The sequence below is a fragment of the Fukomys damarensis genome, unplaced genomic scaffold (genome assembly GCF_012274545.1).
Source record: "Fukomys damarensis isolate Sample0158 unplaced genomic scaffold, DMR_v1.0_HiC HiC_scaffold_13, whole genome shotgun sequence".
NCBI classification, from domain to species: Eukaryota; Metazoa; Chordata; class Mammalia; order Rodentia; family Bathyergidae; genus Fukomys; species Fukomys damarensis.
The window spans coordinates 15,192,932-15,215,198 of NW_022900925.1; the positions used below are offsets into that span (position 1 = coordinate 15,192,932).

General features: G+C 48.2%; 1 protein-coding gene across 1 annotated transcript in view; it reads left to right on the plus strand.

The window, feature by feature from the left end:
* Positions 1-4: 4 nt before the first annotated feature.
* Positions 5-22,267, plus strand: part of Slc43a2 (solute carrier family 43 member 2) — a gene marked incomplete at its 5' end in the record, with an annotated part of 39,830 nt that continues 17,567 nt past the window's right edge. Inside the window, 4 exons of the mRNA XM_033762735.1 lie at positions 5-146; positions 7,811-8,018; positions 9,654-9,709; positions 10,939-11,015. Coding sequence (XP_033618626.1) covers positions 5-146; positions 7,811-8,018; positions 9,654-9,709; positions 10,939-11,015 — 483 coding nt within the window. The remainder of the gene's footprint in view (positions 147-7,810; positions 8,019-9,653; positions 9,710-10,938; positions 11,016-22,267) is intronic.

Here is a 22,267-nt window from a genome sequence, read left to right on the forward strand (position 1 = left end):
GGCCACTGCCCATCGGCGCCGCTGGTGGATGGCCTGCACGGCAGTATTGGAAAACCTCCTCTTCTCGGCAGTCCTCCTGGGCTGGGGCTCGCTGCTCATCATGCTGAAGTCGGAGGGCTTTTACTCCTACCTGTGTACGGAGCCAGGTGAGATGGGCATCTTGGGTTGGGGTCGGTTTCTTGAGTCGGCGCTTTGGGAGCAGGCGGATTGCAGTGAAGACCTAACCGGCTGTGCCCGGACTGCACAGCGCCTCCCGGTTATCGAAAGGCCTGTTTGATCCTCACCCAGGTGTGCTGCGTCCATTTCAGTATTGTTGTCCTTGAAACCGAGGCTCAGTCTTCTGCTTTGCCCAAGCTGAGGACAGTGATAGACCCAGAACTCCCACATGCAGGAGTTCTGTTTCCACCAGCAGCCACATTGCTGGATTCCTGCCCTCCCAGGGACTGAACATCCCTAGGCTTGCTGTAAACAAGTTGTTCTCTGACTGTAAGAAAGAGGAACTCCTGATTTAGGGGCTGGTGTAGAGCAAGACAGAGGAAGTGGCTTCGCCTCCACCCAGAGGTTTCATCTAGAATCTAGATGTTTTTCAGTCAAGCCATTATGGAGTCTCATAAGGGCTTGCCGGATATAATTTCTTGTCTGTTTTCTGCAGCTTTATGATTCTCCAAAGGCCATTTCCTCCCACGGGCCATGAGAACATCACTGTGGCCTTCCAACCTCCCGGGCAGGAATAGGAAGGGGGACATTTTTGGGCATGATGCTAAGTTAGCTCCTTTCTCTCAGGCCCACTGTTGGTGTAGCTGAAGGCAGTCTGTGGAACCTCGGCTGTGTGAAACCCACACCCCCACCCTAACTCGGAACCTTACCATGACTACTGCAGGTTGGTGGGTTCCTCCCAACTGTAGGGCCGGAGCAGCTCCCATTCCCCACCCTCCTTAGGCAGCCTGGATAGAAACGCTTCCTTCTGCCTTTTCCATCTCCAGCAGTAGCTGCAGAAGAGTTGAACTCACATAACCTCTCTCCCCAGCTCTTGCGTCCCTTTGATGGAGATAGCCCTAGTTTGACTTCCTGGGTCACCAGCAATACGCCTTTTCTTTCTAAAGATCTTTCTTAACAGAAAGAGAACGCTGTGGACCAGCTTGCACTCTCTGTAACACTCCCTCTTTCCCTTCTCTGACCTGCCAAGAAGATCTCTGGGTGTCTCCGTGTCTAGGGAGATAGCAGGAGGGGTTATGGGCAGGAGAAAGGGAGGGAATACAGAGGCCACCTGGGAGAGGGCAGAAAGTATATCATTTATAAGCAACCTTTAGTCTTCAGCCACTCAAAAATATTTCCTAAGAGCCTAAAGGTTCTTGGCAGGCCTTTCCCCACATCAGCAAGAAATCCTGGAAGATGGGAGAGTCAGACCTTGTTCCCTGAGCAAGCTTTCTGTTTTGCCCAAGAGATGTCAGGAGATTAATGTCCCTTCTGGAAGGAACAGGTTAGAGTGTTTGACGCTTCATTTTTCGGGGTACACAGATGGTTTGGAAAATAGAAAAAGTCTACTCAAAATAAAGCTTTTCATGCCGTATCTCACCAATACCAGAGGACTGTTGTGGTCACATTCTTTTCTTTCTCCCTCTCTTACTGTGGTGTCAGGAAGGTCAGATTCTAGGTGGTCTGTTTTTGTTTCTTTATTGTCCATTGATTTGATTTATTGTATGATATTGGCAGCGTGACTCTGGTCACTTCACTCCTGCTGCAGTCTTGGGTTCTTCCTTCCTTCCAGTGGGGGGGTCCCAGAGATTGTGCCAACATAATGTTGAGTTGGTATTTAAGCCCTTGAGAGACCTGACAGGTTGCTCCTACAGACCAAGGTGAAGGTAAAGGGTCAGGATTGTGGGTTGAACATCAACTTCTTATCCCATATCTTTGCTCCTGCATCTGATTTTGTTTTTTCTGATTATCTGGCAAACCTGCTGACCCAGCATCCTTGGCGGGAAAGCCTGCTGATTTCTCACAGCTTATCTATCTGGCTTCCCTGCTCCTTGCTTCTTGGAGTCCGAGTAACCTGTTGTCTGTGGCCACCATACTTAACATCTTTCTTCATTTCCTCTGTCACTCGGTGGCCCATCTGGACAGAGTCAGCTAGCTTGGATGATTTCCCTGTGGAGGGCCAGTTTCTTCTTTCCTCTCACCCACACATTCAGTGAACATTCACTGAGGTGCAGCAGGGCTTCAGAGCCAGCAAGTTATCACACACAGATTCCCTGGAGCCCAGGGTGCAGGGACCAGCAGTGGGGATCTGGTTGTGATTGGGTGGGAAGTCTCTGGTATTTAAGCAGACACTTGCAGAGTGAAGAGGGGTGAGTCAGGAGAGGAGGTGTGAGGAGGACCTGAGTCTGCCCTGGGGGAGAAGAGAGAAGGGCTGGCAACAGAGATGACTGGCACCCAGAGAGGGGCCAGGGTGTACAGGGCCAGGGAGCCCACTTGAGACTGGATTTTATTCCAAAGGCAGGAAGATGCCATGGATGGAAAGGAGGGTCATGATCTAGTTCACCTCTTAGAGGATCTTATGAATCGCGGAGGGCTTGCATGGGATGAAGGCTCCGAAGGTGGAAATCTTCATGACCTCTGCTAGAGGGAATCAGAGCTTAGCCACAGACATGAAGGCAGACCCCAGTCTGCACTCTCGACCATGCAGTCACGCTGCCTGCAGTGGCAGAGCGCATTCCTCTCACCTGGCAGAGCAAAAAGCTGCCCCTGGGACCCTGAGAGGGCAGCGGGGCCACCATCCCTCAGGGAACCAAGGCCAACTGTGGTCCCCACCAGGCCAAGCCAGGGTGCCTGTGTGCACATGAGAGTCCCAGCTGGTTTAGGGTCCTCTTTTTTTATAGGTTCTTTCCACAGCCATAGGCTGATGGGTGACACCTTTCAAAAATTCAACCTTTCACTTTTTTTTTCCCAGTACTGGGGATCAAACTCGTGACCTTGTGTTACCAAGGCAGGAGTGGTGCTACTGAGCTAAATCCCTGGCCCCAACCTTTCATTTTATTGCTATGAATGTGACTGTTCTTAATTCTTTTTACCCAGTTTATTTTTATGGTCCTGAGGATTGAACCCAGGGCCTTGCACATACCAGACAAGCATGCTGTCACTGAGCTACACCCTCAGCCCACCTCCAGTTTATTTTGAATTTTTAAAATTCCATAGCAAAGCCGGGTATGGTGGCACATGCCTGTAATTCCAGCACTCAGAAGGCTGAGGCAGCAGGATCACCAGGAGATCGAGGCCATCCTGGGCTACATAGTGAGTTCAAGGGCAGGCTGAACTGCACAGCGAGACCCTGTTTCAAAAAACAAACAAAAAAAATGCATAGGAACAAGTAAGATGGTTAAAGGCTGTTGCCAAGGCAACAGTGAGGATGTGTCACAGAGATACAGCCCCTCGCTGTTCTTGCGAACCCTGCCTTCATCCTTACATCGTGGCCCAGTTCTTCCCCTGACTCCACATATCCCGTGGCCTTCCCTGGCTTCTTGGTATGTCTGGCGTGGGTTGGTTTTCAGGGCCCCTGTGGGAGAGTCATGGAGCAGCTCATTATCTCTGGGCCATACTGCCTCGACATTGAGCCCTGTCCCAGCTCCATCCTTTTAGCCTTTTCCCCGCGACAGAGACACAGCCTTCTTCTAAGCCAGGAGGGCAGCATCAGCACAGCCCAAAGGATCCAAGCAGCTGTGTTGGGCTCTGGCAGCCTGGATTCAAGACCAGCTCCCAATGAGACCTTCGGCAGGGACTTACCTGCTCTGAAACTCCCAGGCTGTTGTGTGGAAAAGTGAGACCTAAGTGGAAGGGCTAGCAAAGAGCACTGAACACAGTGGCCTGCGCACACGGGCACTCTGCGGAAAGTGGCTGGTGCTGCGGCGACCCACAGGGGGACTCGGCTCTCTGGCTGTGTGCATCCTGCCTCACGTTTGCTCTGAGGCTGAGCTGACCTCTCACCCACATCTCCCCTGCTGGACTAGGATGCTGCTTCCTGTTGCCGGATAGACGCAGGATTGGGGAGAGGAGATCCCGGGGCAGGTACCCTCAGCAGGGGCATTCAGGGTCTGCACCCTGATGGGAAGTGGGGAATTTAGAGGGTGTTGCCACCCTTGACTCCCTCTAGCTGCGTCTGGGAGCTGCGGTGGAGGCTTCCCACTGTTTCTGTTTCCCTGGAATAGAGGGAGGCTCCTCTCTGACCCAGGGAAGCTCAGGGGAACCCGAGTGGGTTCATAGCATCTTTCCTCTGCTGGTTTCTCTATGAAGATTTTGTTTGTCAGTCTTCTGAGTGGGGCCCAACAGTGCAGATCATTGTTCTCTGGCCCTGGGTCTCCTAAGCAGCCTGTTCCATTCTCAGCATGCCCTGGCTACACCAATTCCTTGCCTGCCTTGGTTTGTCTTCCCTGGCTGGGCTGTTCTGGCCGCCCACTGGGGAGGCATCTGTTTAATAAACAGGTGCAGGTGAGGCGCCAAGCCGGCTGGGCTGGGTAAGGGCTGAGCTCTAAGCTGGGAGCAGGGAGACAACCCTAGGGTTTGGTACTACTTGGATGCTTCTCTGGTTTTTTGTTTTGTTTCATTTTGTTTTTGAGACAAGGTCTCGCTATGTAGCCCATGCTGGCCTCAAACTTGTGCTGATCCTCCTGCTTCAGCCTCCCAAGTGCTGGGATCACAGGTGTGCTTCATCATGCCTGGCTACGGGTGCTTATCTGTTTTTCTCTCCACTGGCCCACCTCGGCCCAGGTGTGAAAGGGTCTGGGTCTCTGCTGATGCTGAGATTGTTCGTGTGGGCTGTTTACAATTTACAAAGCTTCTGGACTCACCCAGGGTTTAATTCCCTCCAAGAGTGAGGGGCACTCTCAAATTGCTCCCTGGGCACACAAGAGCTTCTCAGTGCCCCCAGCCCAGACTCATCTGTTGCTGGACATCACTGGCTGAAGGCAGAAGGGCAGAAGGCCAGCTGGCCCCATTGGCAGGAAGTTAAACAGAGAGAGGTCTGGTCACCTAAAGTGTAGGTCCCTGTTCCTATATGAAGAGAGGGAAGTACAGAGTGATACCTCTGCCTGTACCCTTGGCCCTTTCCTTTTAGGGCCCCTGTCTAATTAGAGGGATGACCAGATCTGTACAGAAGTTAAGATGTTTCCACTCTTATGCTCACTTCTAGCAGATAAGGGAGGGGGAAGGTGTGTGTGTGTGTGTGTGTGTGTGTGTTGCTGGGGATGGAACTCAGGGCCTCACTTATGCTAGGAAGTGCTGTACCCCAGCCATTGTCTTGGGAACTTATCTTCAATGTCCTGATGAGAAAAGACATAGATTAGGGCTCTAGCTGTGTTCCTCTGTGGGGGAATTGAGGCTGGCGGCCTCCTCATGGGACTGCTGCCTTGCCCCTTCACTCTTCATCCTCCTGCTGCTTGCTGCAGCCACAGAGCCTACAGCACCCTAAGCCCTGAGCTTACCCGTGTCCTCAAGTGTAGTAACTGGCTCCAGACCCTGCATGTCCATTGTTGGGTCTCACAGGCTGGTGCCCAAGCTGTCACACCTGTGTTAGTTTGTTCATCTCTGACGTCAACCTGCAGATGGTCTTTGCCATGTGGCAACCCGGCCACCACCGCAGATCCAGTTCCTGTTGCTGCTGGAAGAGTTGACACCTGAAGCCAGCACCCCCCTGTGAAGCGTCTCTGCCTTTCCAGGAGCTGCCGCTTAGTGAATGAGCCAGTTGGCCCAGACCACAGCAGCACTTGGGAATGTTCTGAGTTGCATCCCTACAGGCTCAGAGGTCCCTGTTTGTCCTGTGTCCTGGCCATCATTGTGATGGTCTCTCAGAAAACTGACAGAAAGTGGTAGGGCCAGCAGTCTAGCTTGTGAGGTTTTGTTTCTGTGGTTTTAGGCAGTTAACCTTGTGGTTGTAATCTCCCTAAATCCCCACACTGTTATACTTGGTTCTGCTCATCCTATTTCTTTTCCTCTTTCTTGATACTTTGGCTGTTGAGATTCAGTTTCATTGTTTTCATTCATTCAGTAAACAGCTGCTGTGGCCAGGGCCTGGAAAGGTACTGGGACGCAGAGGTAACCTGAACATAGTCCCTGCCCACGGAGCTCATAGCCCAGAGGGAGACTAGATATGCATCATGCCAGCCACATGCTGTTACAGAATTCTGCTCCCTCTTCCTTCCCGGCACTGCTGCTGGCCAGTTGCACCATTGCCTCCATCCTAAGCCTCCAATAAGCAATAATAATGATAGCTTTTAGCTATTATTTATTGAACACATTCCCATGCCTGTGTGAGTTCTAGAGTGTTAGCTGGATTTTTCCCATTGATCTAGAGGTGAATTCTATTATTATATTATGTCCATTTTACAGGTAAGGAAATAAAGCAAGATCAAGTCATTTCCCCAAGATTATACAAATAGGAAATAGAGAAACCAAAACTGGAACCCAGAGGCCAGGCTCCAGCACAGTTCAACAAGCCCCTAGCAGGGCTTACTGGTCAGAGGTTGACATGTCACGATTCACCCCAGGTGCTTTCTTTTCAGTGACTTTGGAGCAGCCCTGAAAGGCTGGGCAAGCCTTTGCAGACCTCAGCTTTGCAGACCTCAGGTTTACAGCTCTGGCGCCAGAGCTGCAATTGGGAGGCAGGCAGTTATCTGAGGGAGGAGAGGATTTCCTTGACTCTCCATTGTAACCTCGCATCTAATCAGTCTGCCCTGTTGCTGCACGATTAGTCAGCATCTCTCTTAACTAGCAGTCTGGGCGAGGAGAGAGTTCCACAGCCACTTTCCCAGGTGCTCTCATCTTCTACCTTCAACTGCCACAGCACATTTTATTCCCTTTCAGCGGAGGTGTTTTGGTGCTGGGTGGACTTTGAAGGAAGCCCTTCAGGGCTGAAATCACAGCGGGTGTGGTCACCGCATCAGGCTCAGGGGCTCGAACTCAGCAGCCAGCCTGGGTGTGGTCACGGACAACAGCAACACTGTGATCCCAGTGAGGGAACTAAGGAAGGGGGTCACCTCAACAGGTGAAAGCAAGTCATTTTGGGCTATTTTTTAAAAATCCCTTTCCAAAGAGGTTCTTAGATGCAGTATATGTGGAGGTTGATGCTTTGAAAACACTAGGGGAGAAAATGGTGTGTGGCTCGATCTGTGTTTAAAAAGCCAGCTAGGGCCAGAGATTTAGCTCAGTGGTTCCACCCTCTGCCTCGTACAAGGCCCTGAGTTCGAACCCTGGTATTACAAAAAACAAAATCAAACAAACAAAAAAACCAGCTATACTTACTGCTAAAGGAGGCAAGGCAGCCCATTCAGTTCCCCCAGCTGACTGAGGAGAGCCAGGGCATTGTAGTGAGAGCAGCACCTCGTCCTTCCCAGGTGGTCTACCTTCTGTCTGTTTCCATACACAAAGCTGCTGAGGAGGCTCTAACCAGTCCGGGGCTGTGGCCAAGGCTGGGTCCTAAGGTCTACTGCTCTAGGGTATAGGATATTCTAGAAGGGGAATACTAACCTGGGGGCTCATGAGTGCTTCAAGGGACAGTGAACCCCTGGAAATTATGAACGAGATTTTGTATGTTTTCTGGGAATCAGAAGCACAGCTTTATTGGTTTCTCGGCAGGGTTTATGACCCCTACAAAAATTAGGACTTGGGCAAAATGGACACCCAAGCCTGGTGTGAGGCCATTAGGACCCTCAGGCACCCAAAGCCAGCTCTGGCATTCCCAGTGGGGTGACTGTGAATGTGCACTTGTCCTTCTGATCTTTGGAAATACCTGCCATGACCCTGTGTTCTTTCACCCTACACGCAGAGAATGTCACCAATGGCACAGTCGGGGGCACGGCAGAGTCCGAGCACGAGGAGGTGACGTGGATGAATGGCTGGCTCAGCTGCAAGGCCCAGGATGAGATTCTAAATCTGGCCTTCACCGTGGGCTCCTTCCTGCTCAGTGCAATCACCCTGCCCCTGGGCATCATCATGGACAAATACGGTCCAAGGAAGCTCAGGCTTCTGGGCAGGTCAGTGTAGGTTCCCTGGGGACAAGGGGTGGGCAAGTGGACTCCTGAGAGAATCCTGGAGCCTGCTGTCAGGTGCTCTATCAGGCTCCCTGAAAGCCCAGGCTGGGGGTGAGGGTGTAGCTCAGTGGTAGAACACGTGCTTAGCCTACACAAAGCCCTAGGTTCCATCCCAGCCCAGCAAAATACGTAAATTAATTAAATACACTAACATAAATAAAATTATTTGAGATTAAAGAATGGAAATCCTGGGCTGGGGATTTAGCTCAATGGTGCTCGAAAGTGCAAGGTCCTGAGTTTGATCCCCGGTACCCAAAAAAAAAAAAAAAAAAGGAAATCCTAATGTAGTGATGACCCTATGGAACACACGTTACTGTGTTTTTCTTTTAGGACAAAAGATACTAATGTAGAGTATCTTTTTCTGAACTAAAACCTCAGCGTTCAGGTTTGAGTGCAGCATTGGCACTTTGTGATAAATAAGTAGTGAGTTGCAGTTTGGCACTCGGTCTCTAAAATGTTCACCATCTCTGTCTTAATATATTAGCACCTTAATGGTACTGCCCTGGCGTGTGTCCCTGAGGTATGTGATCCTGGTCTCTAAAGCTCCAGCTGTCAGACTCAGGCTCAGTCACCACTGGGTGGCCTCTCCCGCCTGTCCCCTGCCCTGTTCCCATTGGAAACTATGCTTGTGAAGGGGATGGATTGGGGCATCAGCTGCGCTGACTCTTTGGAGCTGAAGAGGCCTTGGTTCCCAGGGCAGAGCCAAGTGGAGGGGCTTTGGGATTAGCCAGTCATCTCCCTGCTGCCCCACCATGTGGGCTCAGGAACCTGAGGAATGCTTATGTTTTCCCTTGCTTCAGAGCCTTGGCCCTCTCCCATCTTGGGTGGGGTTTACAAGATCTGGTTTGGGGGCTTCAGTTCCAACTTTGTCTCTTACTAAGTAGAAGACCTTGGAAAAATTAGTTTTAGTTTCTTTCTCTTTTTTTTTATTTTTTTTGGTACTGGGGATCGAAATCGTGTCCTTATGCTTGTGAGGGAGGCAGCGGAACCACTGAGCTAAATCCCCGGCCCTCCTTATTTTACTTTTTATTTTTTAAATTTTTTTCCTTTTTTGGTACTGGGGATCGACCTCAGGCCCTTGCCGCTTTTGAGGCAGGTGCCAGAGCTACTGAGCTAAATCCCCACCCCTATTTATTGTTTTTTTGAGATAGGGTCTTGCTATGTAGTTCAGGCTGGCCTTGAACTTGTGGTGATTCTCCCTCAGCCTCCTGAGTGCTGTGAATACAGGCATGCAGCTTCGTGCCTGGCATATTTTTTAAAATGATATTTGTCTTTCTTTCAGCCAGTAGGAGCCAATTGTTTTCCTTAGAAATCCCCGGGAATTTTTTTTTTTTTTTTGAGAAAGAATCTCCCTAAGTCACTAAATTGCCCAGCCTGGGCTTGAACTTGTCATCTTTCTGCCTCAGCCTCCCAGAGTTCTGGGATTATAGGCTTGTGCTACACCTGGCTCCCAGGATTGTTTAATATAATGATTGTAAATGTTCTGAAAAGACGCAGAGTAAATACTCCCAAATGATGACAATATATAACAACAGTCCAAAACGTAATAAATAACGTACTGTTTCTGCTTGGTTTTAGTGCCTGCTTTGCTGTCTCCTGCTTGCTGATTGCATATGGAGCAAGTAACCCAAATTGTGAGTCTGCCTTTGCTCCAAATTTTGTCAAGGACTGGTGAGAGACTACCCAGAAGTGCTCCCTGGCCCACCTGCTTTTGGATGCTGTGTAGCGGGGCCTGGTGCTCCCTGCTATTTCCTTAGAACCCCGGGAATTTTTTTTTTTTTTTTTGAGAAAGAATCTCCCTAAGTCACTAAATTGCCCAGCCTGGGCTTGAACTTGTCATCTTTCTGCCTCAGCCTCCCAGAGTTCTGGGATTATAGGCTTGTGCTACACCTGGCTCCCAGGATTGTTTAATCAAATGATTGTAAATGTTCTGAAAAGACGCAGAGTAAATACTCCCAAATGATGACAATATATAACAACAGTCCAAAACGTAATAAATAACGTACTGTTTCTGCTTGGTTTTAGTGCCTGCTTTGCTGTCTCCTGCTTGCTGATTGCATATGGAGCAAGTAACCCAAATTGTGAGTCTGCCTTTGCTCCAAATTTTGTCAAGGACTGGTGAGAGACTACCCAGAAGTGCTCCCTGGCCCACCTGCTTTTGGATGCTGTGTAGCGGGGCCTGGTGCTCCCTGCTCAAGCTAAAGGAACACCTATTAGGCCTCTACTTGGTTGCTAACCTCACATGGGTGGCCAGGAAAGAGAGTAAGCACCCCAGACCAGTGATTAGAGGAGCTTCCAGGGTGTGCAGAACTCTGTCTTGTCTTCAAGCCAGCCAGTCCTTGATGGCCCCACTGATGTCAGCCTGTGAGATGAGCTCTAGGAACCGGCTGGCTGCAGGGACATGGGCCTCTGTGTTTGCAGAAGTTGTGAGCTGAGCCTTTACAAGGCAGCCCAGGCCAGTGAATATGGCTTGAGAGCCACCTGGTCCCTATCTCTATTCAGATGGGTCTGTTGGCTTGAGAACGAACACCAAAATAAGACCTGAATTTCACCAAAGTCTTGGCAAGGCTTATGTGCTGATTTTTGGAAACTTAGGTTTTTGTTTTAATGAAGCAGCTCCTTCAGGCTGCTCGCTTGCAGCTAGGTTAACAGAGAAAGGAGGATGTACTTTTTGCAAGAATTCAAGCTCAGTGCGGTAGCCCAGGGGAGGAGGGTAAGCAGGAGACTTTCACCTCACAGGATATCGGGTACTAAACCCAATGGCTCCTCCTCTTTTCAGTTTGCATTTATTGAGAGCCTACTCCAGGGAGGCCTTGCTGAAGCTCAGCTGTGGCTCCCCACTTATGACTCTGTTTTCCTACAGCTCTCTCTGTGCTCATCTTCATCGCCCTGGCTCTGAATGGCTTTGGTGGGATGTGCATGACCTTTACCTCATTAACAGTGAGTACCCATGGTTTTTGTTCTGTTTTGTTTTTTTCAATAATCTGCTTGTGAATTTCAGGGAGCTTTTGTTGGTTTCCGTTCCTTGCCTTCCATTCACCTATATAATCCTGGATGACCCAAGAAGGGGAGGGCTGAGAGCAAAGACTTCCCTGGCCTCCCAAGCTAGGAGGTCCTGCAGGCAGCAGGGCATGGCTCGGAGGGTGATTGTCTTCTGCTTCCTCACCTTGGCCTCTGCACTGTGGAAGCAGCTTAGTAGTCATGAGCCTGGAGAAGACAAGAGAAAAAAGAAAAAAGGCTACGGCCCACTTTTACTTTTCATCGTCAGTGTCTCTGGGAGCTCAGGTGAATAGTGCAACCAAAAAACAAGCCTCCCTTGGAATTCCCCCAGCTCCATCCTTTGGCCGGAACCAAATAACAAATTTAGGAGCACCTGTGTGGGGTCTCAATGCCAGGGCACTAGGCTCGGGTGTTGTTCAGTGGTAGAGCACTTGCCTAAAATGTGTGATACTCAATACTGAAGGAAGGGAGGGAGGAGGGGGAGAAAGAGAGAAAAGAAAGAAGCCTGGTTTTGGGGAGAGAGAGGTTCTCGCCATACTGAGTACCCCTTTCTTGGGAGCTATAGGATGTTACAAAATGTGCTTCTTTTGAGGTGTGTGTGGAGTTGTTGAAGGTGCAGATTGAAAGAAAGAAAATCCAAGTAGAAACAAAAAAGTCTTCCCCAAGGCTGAGGATTTAGCTAAGTGGCACTGCGCCTGCCTAGCAAGCACAAGGTCCTGAGTTCAATCTCTAGTACTAAAAGAAAAGTCTTCCCCAGAAGGAAAAAAGGAGCTGTCTGCATGCTTCTGGGTCAGGCAAGGTTCCATTCAGAGCTGGGGAAGAAGTAAGAGTAATAGACTTCTGCCCAAAGTGAAAGTTCTCTGCCTCGGTTTACCATTAAGTTCTTTTCAGGATACAGAATGTACCATTACTATTTGCAGTGCACTCTGGCTTCTGATTTCCCTTTCTGCCAGTGAGTCATGCTGTTGAAAGGCTTGTATTTTGTTCCAAGGGAGCACTGGGCACTTCTGGTCCTTTGGTAAGGAGCTTGAAGAGGTGCTGGCATCTCGGTGATCGCCTGCAGGCTACACGCCAGAGGCCAAGCCCAAGGTCTCCTCTCCTCGCCCTTCCTGTGCTTTGCCTTGCTAGCTTTATCCAGGCTGGGAGGGTTACCTGTGTGGGCCCAGGGCCATGGACATAGAAAATTCACTGCAGTCTGTATTAGGTGAGAAGAGTTCAGTCCATACGTGCGGCATGCTGTGCGTTGGGTGTCTGCAGAGTATCTGGTGACTTTGTGTTGGTGTCAGGGTGATACACATTGTATTCTTTTGGGCACATTTATTTTGGTTATTTTAACCAGGTAGATTTAAAAGAAAAATAGATACATCTTCCCTCCAAATTCCCAGAGGATAACATGTTGAAACTGTAAGAAATATGTTCATGTCCGGCATATACATTCCACTAAGTTGTGTAAATTGTGAAATAGAAGTTGTGGTTCTATTTGTTCTTGGACAGTGTGAAAACCATGAACCCATTCATCAAGGTGAAAAATAAAATTCTAGCATCACGCCCATTATTTTAGTCACCCTCAGGCTCTGTGATGAATCTCAGATGGCCCTGGGACTTGAGGAATTTAAGCTCCAAAATGTAGAGAGATGTTTTCTCATAACAAAGCATAAGGTGAACGGGGGCTGGGGGTGTGGGCCAGTGGTAGGTCGCTTGCCCAGCACCCTTGACTCTGGGTTCTGTCCCTAGTAACACACACACACACACACACACACACACACACACACAAAGATAAAATATATAACAGTGCCCTTTAAGAAAGGCTTGAGGGCTGAGGATTTAGCTCAGCGGCACCACACCTGCCTTGCAAGTGCAAGATCCCCCAGTACCAAAAAAAGAAAAAAAAAGGCTTGAAAGTGAACTCTGAAGTTATCTTTTAATATTTTAAGAGCAACTAATAGATCCATAAATATTTTATCTTATTTTTTTCCCCACCAATTCTGTTTTGTTTTGTTTTCTTTTTTGAGACAGGGTCTCACTATGTAGTTGAGACTGACCTGGAACTGACTATGTAGACCAAGCTGGTCTCGAACTCACAGCAGTCCTCCTGTCTCAGCCTCCCGAGTGCTGGGATTATAGGAGTGTGCCACCACGCCTGGCTTCTCTTATCTTATTTTTTATGATTATAAAACAAATGTGAGTTTTGTTTTTTGTGTTTTTGTTTTGTTTTGTTTTGTTTTTTTGGTTTTTTTTGGTACTGGGGATCAAACTCAAGACCTTGCATCTGCAGTGCAGGCACAGTGCCACTGAGCTAAATCCCTGGCCCAAAATATTTCAATTTTTAAAAATCCAACGTTTCAGAAATATATAAACTATAAAATTCTATTATGTCTGTCTACCATCAGCAGTTTGTGAAATGTTTTTCTGCAGTACTGCTGTAAATCTTGTATATACCAAAAGTGCTCTCTTTCTTTCTTTCTTTCTTTGTGTTTTGAGACAGGGTCTCATTGTGTAGTTCAGGCTGGCCTTCAACTCACAGCAATCCTCCTGCCTCAGCTTCCTGAGTGCTGGGATTGTAGACATGCACCACTATAACTGTCTCTTTTTATTTTTAACTGCTGAAAATTGGCTTTTCCACTTCATGTGTCTTTTAGATTTTTCCCATCAGTATTTCGAAATCTACCTTACTTTGCTTTGTTTGTTTGTTTGTTTGATACCGGGCATTGAACTCAGGTCCTTGCACTTGTGAGGCAGGCAGCAGAACCACTGAGCTAAATCCTTGGCCCTACCTTCTTATTTTATATTCTAGAGATCCTCTTCGTTATCAAACAGTTCTGCATTATTTTATAATATAGATGTGTCATAATTATTCACCTGGTCTCCTAATACACATTTGGGTTGGTTTTCAGTTTCTAAAATTTATGGATATTGTTGAGGCGAACTTCCTGTATATGTATTTCTGTAAAATAAACTCCTAGAAGTGGAATTGCTGGGTCACAGCATAAACATGTTTTAAATTTTAATATTTGCTGTTAAATGGCCTCCTAAAAAAAGGTGGTACTGTAACACAATCTTACCAGCATATCTGAAAGTGCTTTTTTTTACATCGCCCTCTAAAACTATATCCATCTTTATTTAAACATTAGCCAAACTAACCTGGTGAAAAATGATACACTATGATTTTTTTTTTTTTTTGGTACCAGGGATCGAACTTGGATCCTTGCGCTTGCAAGGCAGGTGGCGGAACCATTGAGCTAAATCCCCAGCCCTACACTATGATTTTTTAAAATTTCTTTAACTGTGAGTGAAACAGAGCGTCCTTTCACCTCTTTTTTGGCTGTATCTCTTGCAAATTACTTCTCTGTGTCATTCGTATTTTTCTATGGAGTTGTGTTTATCCCTTTCTTTTTTTTTTTTTTAACATTTTATAAGAGTATTTTCAAACACAAAGGAACGAGCCTCTTTCTGAGTGAGCAAGGGATCTCACCCTAGGGCTTTTGGCCCTTTCCCTGGTCCATGACAAGCTCTGGAGGACTGTGGACCCTTTTGCAATTATTTGCAAACACCTGGAGTTTCTGTGCTGCTCTGGGGTGTTTTGCTGGAGGATTGTGGTTGGTTTCATCATCTTCCGCCAGCTCTGGGTGAAGGCTGAAACTCAGGGGCTTTCTGTGAACACCTGGCCCTGCCCAGAAGAGGAGGTAAAAAGCCACCTACTTAGCTCAGACAGTGAACAGGCAGCAGAACTGTCTGATCATCCTTTAAAGCACTTGGCTACCAAGGTTCTGCTGAAGGGGAGGCCCACAGCCTGTCCTCTAAGATTCCCATCCTGCATCTAGAGCAGAGGTTGGCAAATCACCACCCGGAGGCCAAATCCAAACTGCAGGCTGTTGTGATGATGTCCTGCTGGAGCCTCACCAGGCTTACTTGTCCACATGCTGTCTGTGGCTGTCTCTGTGCCGTAGTGGTCACGACAGAGACCATGTGGCCACAAAGCCTGAAGTATTTGCTCTGTGGTCCTTTATGGAAAAACATTGCTAGCCTTTGGTCTGGAGGCTCTAAGCTGCAAGTTGCTGCTCCCAGCCCAAGAGCCTGACTGTCGCCCCGCCCCCAGTCCGCCAGTGGCTCAGGCCAGCTCTCTAAGCACTTTTGAAGTTACCTCCTCCCAGCCCCCGCTGGCCCGGAGGGATATCCTTGGACATTCCCCTGTCCCATGAGGCCTGATCTCTCATGAGAACAGACCCCGAAAGAGGAATGGGAAGCAGGTCAGCGAGGACAGGCCGAAGCTGTTAGGCAACACTCCTGGGCTGGCCAGGGCTTCTGCTGAGCAGAGCTGAATCTCGCTGTGACACAGCCCAGGCCTTTAAAAAGCAGAACTGTCAGGACCAGCTCCCAGAGATACAGACTAGCTACACAATGCATTTTCTGTGTGTATCTTCTGCCCATGTTCTTGTTTTGGGGACAAAGGAGTCTTCAGGGTCACAGTTAAGAGCTTCCTAAATCAGATCTCTCATAGCACTTTAGGACTGTGGATCACTGCTTCTTGATAATCTGGGGATGTAAAGGAATGCAGTGCCATGGATACCCTAATTTGGGGGCTTTTTTTTTAAAAAAAAAAAACAAAGTCTTACTATGTAGTTCAGTTCGCTATGTAGCCCAGACTGGCCTTGAACCTGTGGCAATCTTCCTATCTCTGCCTCTTGAGTGCTGGGATCATGTGCTACCATGACTGACAATTTAGTCTTAGTCCCAATGGGTTTATGTGGTATGGGCTGTGGTCTAATAAAGATGCCCAGGGCCGGGGATTTAGCTCAGTGATTGCAGCGCCTGTTTCCCAAGTGCAGAGACCCTAGTTCAATCCCTGGTACCAAAAAACAAAACAAAGATGCCCAGAGGTGGTAGCTGTTACCCCCGTCGGTGGAGAGGCAGCTCCGAACTGGCGAAGTGCCTTTCCCCTGTGGTCCAGAAGGAAACAGCCAGTAGCCTTCTCCCAAAGCCCGAGAGGCCTGCCCTCCTGGGTGGCTCTCCCATCTGGAGTGGAGGCTTTGTAAGGCAAAGGGTGGTCCCATACCACGTGGGCCACCCAACAGCCAGGGCTGCTTCTCCTGGGTCCCCGCATCACAGGTCCTGGAGGAAGGGGCACCGGGCCAGCCCACGGTCTCTCCCTGGACATCTGCTCAGCACACTCTGGTCTGTTTGCTCAGTGCCTCGAGTTTGTACAACCCTTTACCTCGCCTCATCATCTGGAGCACAAACACCCCTGGGCAGCCGAGGCAGCAGCATTGGGTCGTCACCCTGCTTTCCGAGGCCCGGGGTTGCTTAGAGATGGGAGCAGATGCAGCCAAAAATTGTGAACATATCTTTTCCACTTCATTACTCTGACCCCGGTCAGTGTGGGGGCGGGATAGGGAGTTTGAGTTGAAACCTTCACAGAAAAGGGGTTCCAAGATGTTGCCAGGCCTCTTTGGGAAAAATGCCCTAGGTCTGACTTTAAATCCGAGAAAGATCTCCCAGGATTTGGATCAGAGTTTGAAAAGAAGAGAATAAACATCCTCCTTTATATACCTGCCAGAAGGGCAGGAAGCCACTGGATACCCCATGTTTGGGTTGGAGATTTAGCTCAGGGGCACCTTGCCTGCCTGGCAAGTGCAAGGTTGTGAGTTCCATCCCCAGTACCAAAAAATCAAAACAAAAACAAAATATCCCAGGTTTACCATTCCTTGAAGGATCCTAAGAGATCCAAGTATATGTGCTTCTCTCCCCAGGGCAGGCTGTGGGGTTGGCTGTAGGCGGGGACAGATGGCCCCTGTGTAGCGTCCCTGGCTCTGACTTTACAAGTCCACAGTCTTCTGAGTCCACCATTCCTGCTCAGTAGACCTCAAGTCTGTGTCAAATGAAGGTCTCAAGGTGCTGCATGACCCCTCTGAGGTGCCCAGGGCACAGCGAGTGGGACTGTCCGAGCACCCGGAGCTAGTTCAGCCCCTCACTTCCCTCCACTTTCCTCTGTCCCTTGGGACTCCAGAACCGTCAGCTGATGGCCACTGGCTTGGGAAAAAGTGGCCCAAAAGAAAGTTCCACTTCATGAATCTGCTGTAACACCTGACGTGTGGAAGTTGACAGAAAGTCAGTGGGGGTGCAGCAAGGCTGGACTTGGCAGGTAGGGAGGGAAGTACCTTCCCCCTCTCCACCCCTGCAGCAGTGAAGCAGAAAGGTGACCACAAGGGCCTTCTCCTGGGCAGCGTGTGCTGAGAGGCTCCAGTTGTTTGGGTTAGGAAGCAGCCCAGCTTAGCTGAGTTCACGTGTCCAGACTGGCACCTGGATCCTGGCCCACACACATTGTACAGAACTCAGGGTGTGTCACCAGCCACCTGAGGACAAGGCTCACCTCTGCAGGGGCCGGAGGGCCAGAATGTGAGCCCCACACCAGCTGCACAGGGAATCAGCTGCCTCTCCCATACTGGTGGGCTGGAGAGGCCATGGGTTTGGAAAGTCAGTAGCAGGGACACTACACAGTGGCCATCTCTCCCTGCCTGTCACCAGCCCCACAGCCTGCCCTGAAAGCTCCTGGGAAGAGAAGCAACATATCCTTGGACCCCTCAGGATCTCCCAAGGAGGGCAGTCCATCCTCCCTGTCCCGGGCCTTGGGTCTCTGAAGATCTTGCCCAGTGGTTGCGCTCTGTGGCCAGAAGGCCAGGGGAGGGGCTGCCTGCAGCTGCTGCTGTCCCTGCAGCCAGGCTTGTTTATGGCAAAGCCTGGGGACCAAGAGGGAGTGAGTCATCGCAGTGTCCCTGTGTGATTGAGGCCTGCGTGGAAGTCTAGCAGAGCAGAGGCATCAGGGTGGCTGTGAGAAGAACCTTAGAGCCCAGAGAGGAGCCTGCTTTGCCCCCGTGAGACAAGGAAGCAGCCTCTGTTGAATGTTTCCCCTGGCATCTGTCATTGCAGCGTGGTTCAGGCTTCCTCCTTGGCAGCTGAGCCAGGTTTTTCCTTTCCAACAGGCCCTCAAGGCCACACTAGGGCATTCAGCTCCCACCTAGCCAGCACTCCGGCAGCAGGGCTTTTGAGCAGTCATTATGTGCTGCAGAAGCTGGGCAGAGACAGGAGCTAATGAGGGGCCAGTGCAGGAGGAGACCTAGACCTGGAGACAGCAAGGGGGCATTGCACAGACCAGTGTGTATCCCTCGGTGAGACCAGGGGGAGCTCACCCAACGAATGGCAAGGGTAGGTGAGGGCAGGGCAGATGGACCTTAGAAGGGGCTATCTGAGCCAGGCATGGTGGTGCAGGCCTGTAATCTCACCCCTCAGGAGGCTGAGGCAGGAGGATCATGGTGAGTTTGAGGCCAGCCTGGGCTACATAGTTTAAACCAGCCTGGAATACAGCGTGAGACCTTGTCTCAAAAACAAATAGAGCATCTGAAGGGATGTCAAAATCTCCATGTGTGGGTCTCATCCTTGGTAAGGAACTTGTAAGAGGCATGGGGGGAACTGCCTTGGGCCTTGGGGCCCAGACTGAAGTGTCTGTCAAGCAGGGTCATGTGAGGCTCCCTAGAGCTGGTGTAGCCTGGTGGCTGTGCCTTTACCCTTGGCCTGGTTTGCAGTCTAAATTTGATCATTTGATCTTTACCACCACAGGCAGCGCCTTGACTCTTGTTTTGTACTCATTAATTGAGGATGATGGGCTGGGATATGGCTCAGTGATAGAGTGCTTGGTAGTAGTGTGATGTATTAGTTTCATTACCCAGACTAAGAAAAAGAAAAATGATAAATGATACCTTACACAGTTGCTTTTAGGAGTGTAGGTTGTGTTTTGGTTTTTCTCTGAGACAAGGTCTTACTCTGTAGCCAGGCTGGCCTCAAACTCATGGCAATCCTGCTGCCTCAGCCTCCCAAGTACTGGGGCTGTAGGCATGCACCACTACACCTGGCCGCTTTGAGAATTAATTAGGTATTAAAAGTGGTTGCTTGGGCCAGGGACTTAGCTCAGCAGTGCCACTGTCTGCTTTGCAAGCGCAAGGTCCCAGGTTCAATCCCTGGTACACACACACACAAAAGATTTTTTTTTTTTTTTTTGAGACAGGGTCTCACTATGTAGTTGAGACTGACCTGGAACTCACTATGTAGCCCAGGCTGGTCTCGAACTCACAGCGATCATCCTGCCTCAGCCTCCCAAGTGCCCAGCTGTGATTGCTATTATTACATATGTTATTACTTAATAATAAGGAAATCTGAGCAAGCTTTTCCTGAGCAGTCTCCTCTGGCAGGCATAACAGCTGTAGGAGGAAGAAAGAAGGCTTCAGGTTGAATGATAAAATGCCAATTAGTATTACCATTTTAAAAAGTAAACTGTGTCCACAGAGAAATCCTGTCTTCTCCTACACTGCTTATTCTTTTGTGACCACACACTGACTTTTGTCAGAATGTTTCTGTTTTGGGTTTCATTGCTCAAGGTCAACCTCAGAGGTCTTTCCAAAGAGTTTTCACCTGGCACAAACACTAGGCAGTCCGTAAAGGGCAAAACATACTTTTGCCTGCCTACTTAAAGCTCAAAAACCATTTGAGCCTGGCGTGGTGGCTCATGCCTGTAATCCCAGCACTTGGGAGGCTGAGGCAGGAGGATCGCTGTGAGTTCGAGATCAGACTGGGCTACATAGTGAGTTCCAAGTCAGTCTCAACTACATAGTGAGTGAGACCCTGTCTCAAAAAACAAAAAACAAAACACAAACAAACAAAAAAGGCTCAAAAACCATTTGAAACAAAGGAGGAGTTAAATGACAAACTAGGAAAAATGCTTGCAGTGTGTGGGAAAACTCAAGGTCTTTGAATATAATGAACTTTTAGAAAATGAATACAGGAAGAGGAACATCCTCATAGAAAAAAGGACGAGTGAGGAATATTAGTGACTGATTTTTCCAACTTTTTTTTTTTCTTACGTGGGATCAAACTCAGGACCTTGCGCTTGCAAGGCAGGCAGTGGCACCACTGAGCTAAATCCCCGGCCCTTTGACTGAATTTTAAAGTTGGAGAAAAATGTTCCATATCATTAGAAATCAAATACGTGTGCTTTTTTCTTCAATTTTTTAAATTATAGAAAAATATACACATACTTGGTTTTAGAGAGACTAGTGTAATGAACCTCATACACCTATTGTACAACTCCAGCAGTTGCCATCTTGTAGGCAGTCTTGTTTCATTTTTACTTCCACCCACCATCCAGATGATTTTGAGGCAAATATCGGTCACAGATCAATTTTGTTCACATACACAAATAAATGAGGATTTGTGTGTGTGTGTGATGCTGAGGGTCAAACCCAGGGCCCTCACGTACACTATCTAAGTCCTCTACCACTGACCTATACACGCAGCCAAAAATATGGTTTTAAGACAAAGGTACTGGTAAAGTAGCAAAGGTTAAGAATAATGACAGCACACAATGATGGGTCTGTTAAACAGACCCTGCTACACTGTTGCGGGTGTATTCATATTTGTATATCCCGGAGGGCAGTTCATCACAGTATATCACAAAACCTTAAAAAATGTGTTTTTCTTTTCTTTTTTTCTGAGACAATTTCTCACTATATAGTTTATATGGGCCTTGAACTCATTATGTAGCCCAGGCTGGCCTCAAACTTACTGAGATTCCTCTGCCTCAGCCTCCCAAAGTACTGGGATTACAAGTGTGCGCCGCCATGTCTGGCAAGAATGTGTATTTCTTTTTACCTAATTATTATTTTGGAAATTTACCTTAAGGAAATAATAGCTGTGTGCATTTATGTTTATCTTCAAGAATATTCATTGAGGGCCAGGGATTTAGCTCATTGGTGCCGCCACCACCTGCTTTGCAAGTTCAAGGTCCTGAGTTTGATCCTGGTACCAAAACAAACAAAAAGAATATTCATTGAAACATTGAAATGTTATTTATGATAAAAACTTTAAAAGACCTGACGTCCAACATCAGAGAAATGATTGTGTAAATTATAGGCCTTCCAGACCAGAAAATTCTAGGCAGTCATTAAGATTGTGTTGAACAAGAATAGTGAGCCGGGGATTTAGCTCAGTGGTTCAGTGGCCTGCGTTGGAAATGCAAGGACCCGAGTCCAATCCCTAGTACCAAAAAAAAAAAAAAAAAAAAAAAAAAAAAAAAAAAAGAACAGTGAATGATATTAGAAAACATTTATAATATTTTGAGTAAAAAGAAAATGTTAGCCAGCTACACTGGTGCACCCCACAGTGCCAGCTATTTGCAAAGCGGAGGCAGAAGGATCACTTGAAATCACTTGAAACCAGAAGCTTGAGAAAAGGCTTGGCAATGTAGTAAGACCCATCTGAGACAAGGGGGGTGGTGATACATCTCTGTCATCGCAGCACTGTGGGAGGCTGAGTCAGGAGAATCAAAGGTTCAAGGCCAGCCTGGGCAACTTAGTCAGACCCTGTCTCAAAATAAAAAAAGAAAAAGAGGGGCTGAGGATGTAGCTCAGTAGTAGAGTGCATGCCTAGCAGGTTCTAGGACCTAGGTTCAAACCCCAGTGCTGCAAAAAAAGAAAGTTTATAAAACAATATGTTCCATATGATCCCAGTTATGTTAAAAATTGACAGATATTTATAGGAAAAAGATGAAAGAGAACTATACATCAGAAAGGTAACATGCCTATAAGAGGGTGATTTTTATTTTTGTTGTTATTTTTGCTGTTATTATTGTTATTTTGTGGTGCTGGAAAATGAACAGAACTCAAGACATCACATATGCTGGGCAAGTGTCCTACTGCTGAGGTGTGTACATCTCCAGCTCCTTTTCTTCTTCTTTTTTTTTGTGTGTGTGTGTGTGTGTGTGTGTGTGTGTGTGTGTGTGTGTGGTACTGGGGATTGAACCTAGAGCCTTCACATTGAGCTGTATCCCCAGTGTCCCCACCTTTTCTTTCTTTTTTGGAACCAGAGATTGAACTCAGGACCTTGCATTTGCAAGGCAGGTGTCAGCACCACTGAGCTAAATCCCTGGCCGTCCCTTCTTTTCTTACAATTTTGAGACAAGGTCTTGCTGAGTCACCAAGTCGCCTAGGCTGCACATGAATTTCCTCCTGCCTCATCCTTCCAGAGTGCTGGGACCATGCTCAGCTCTACAGCCCCCATACACATACTTTTTTTTTTTTTTTTTTTTTTTTTTGAGACAAGATACTACGTAGTTCAGGCTGGCCTTGAACACAGTGATCATCCTGCCT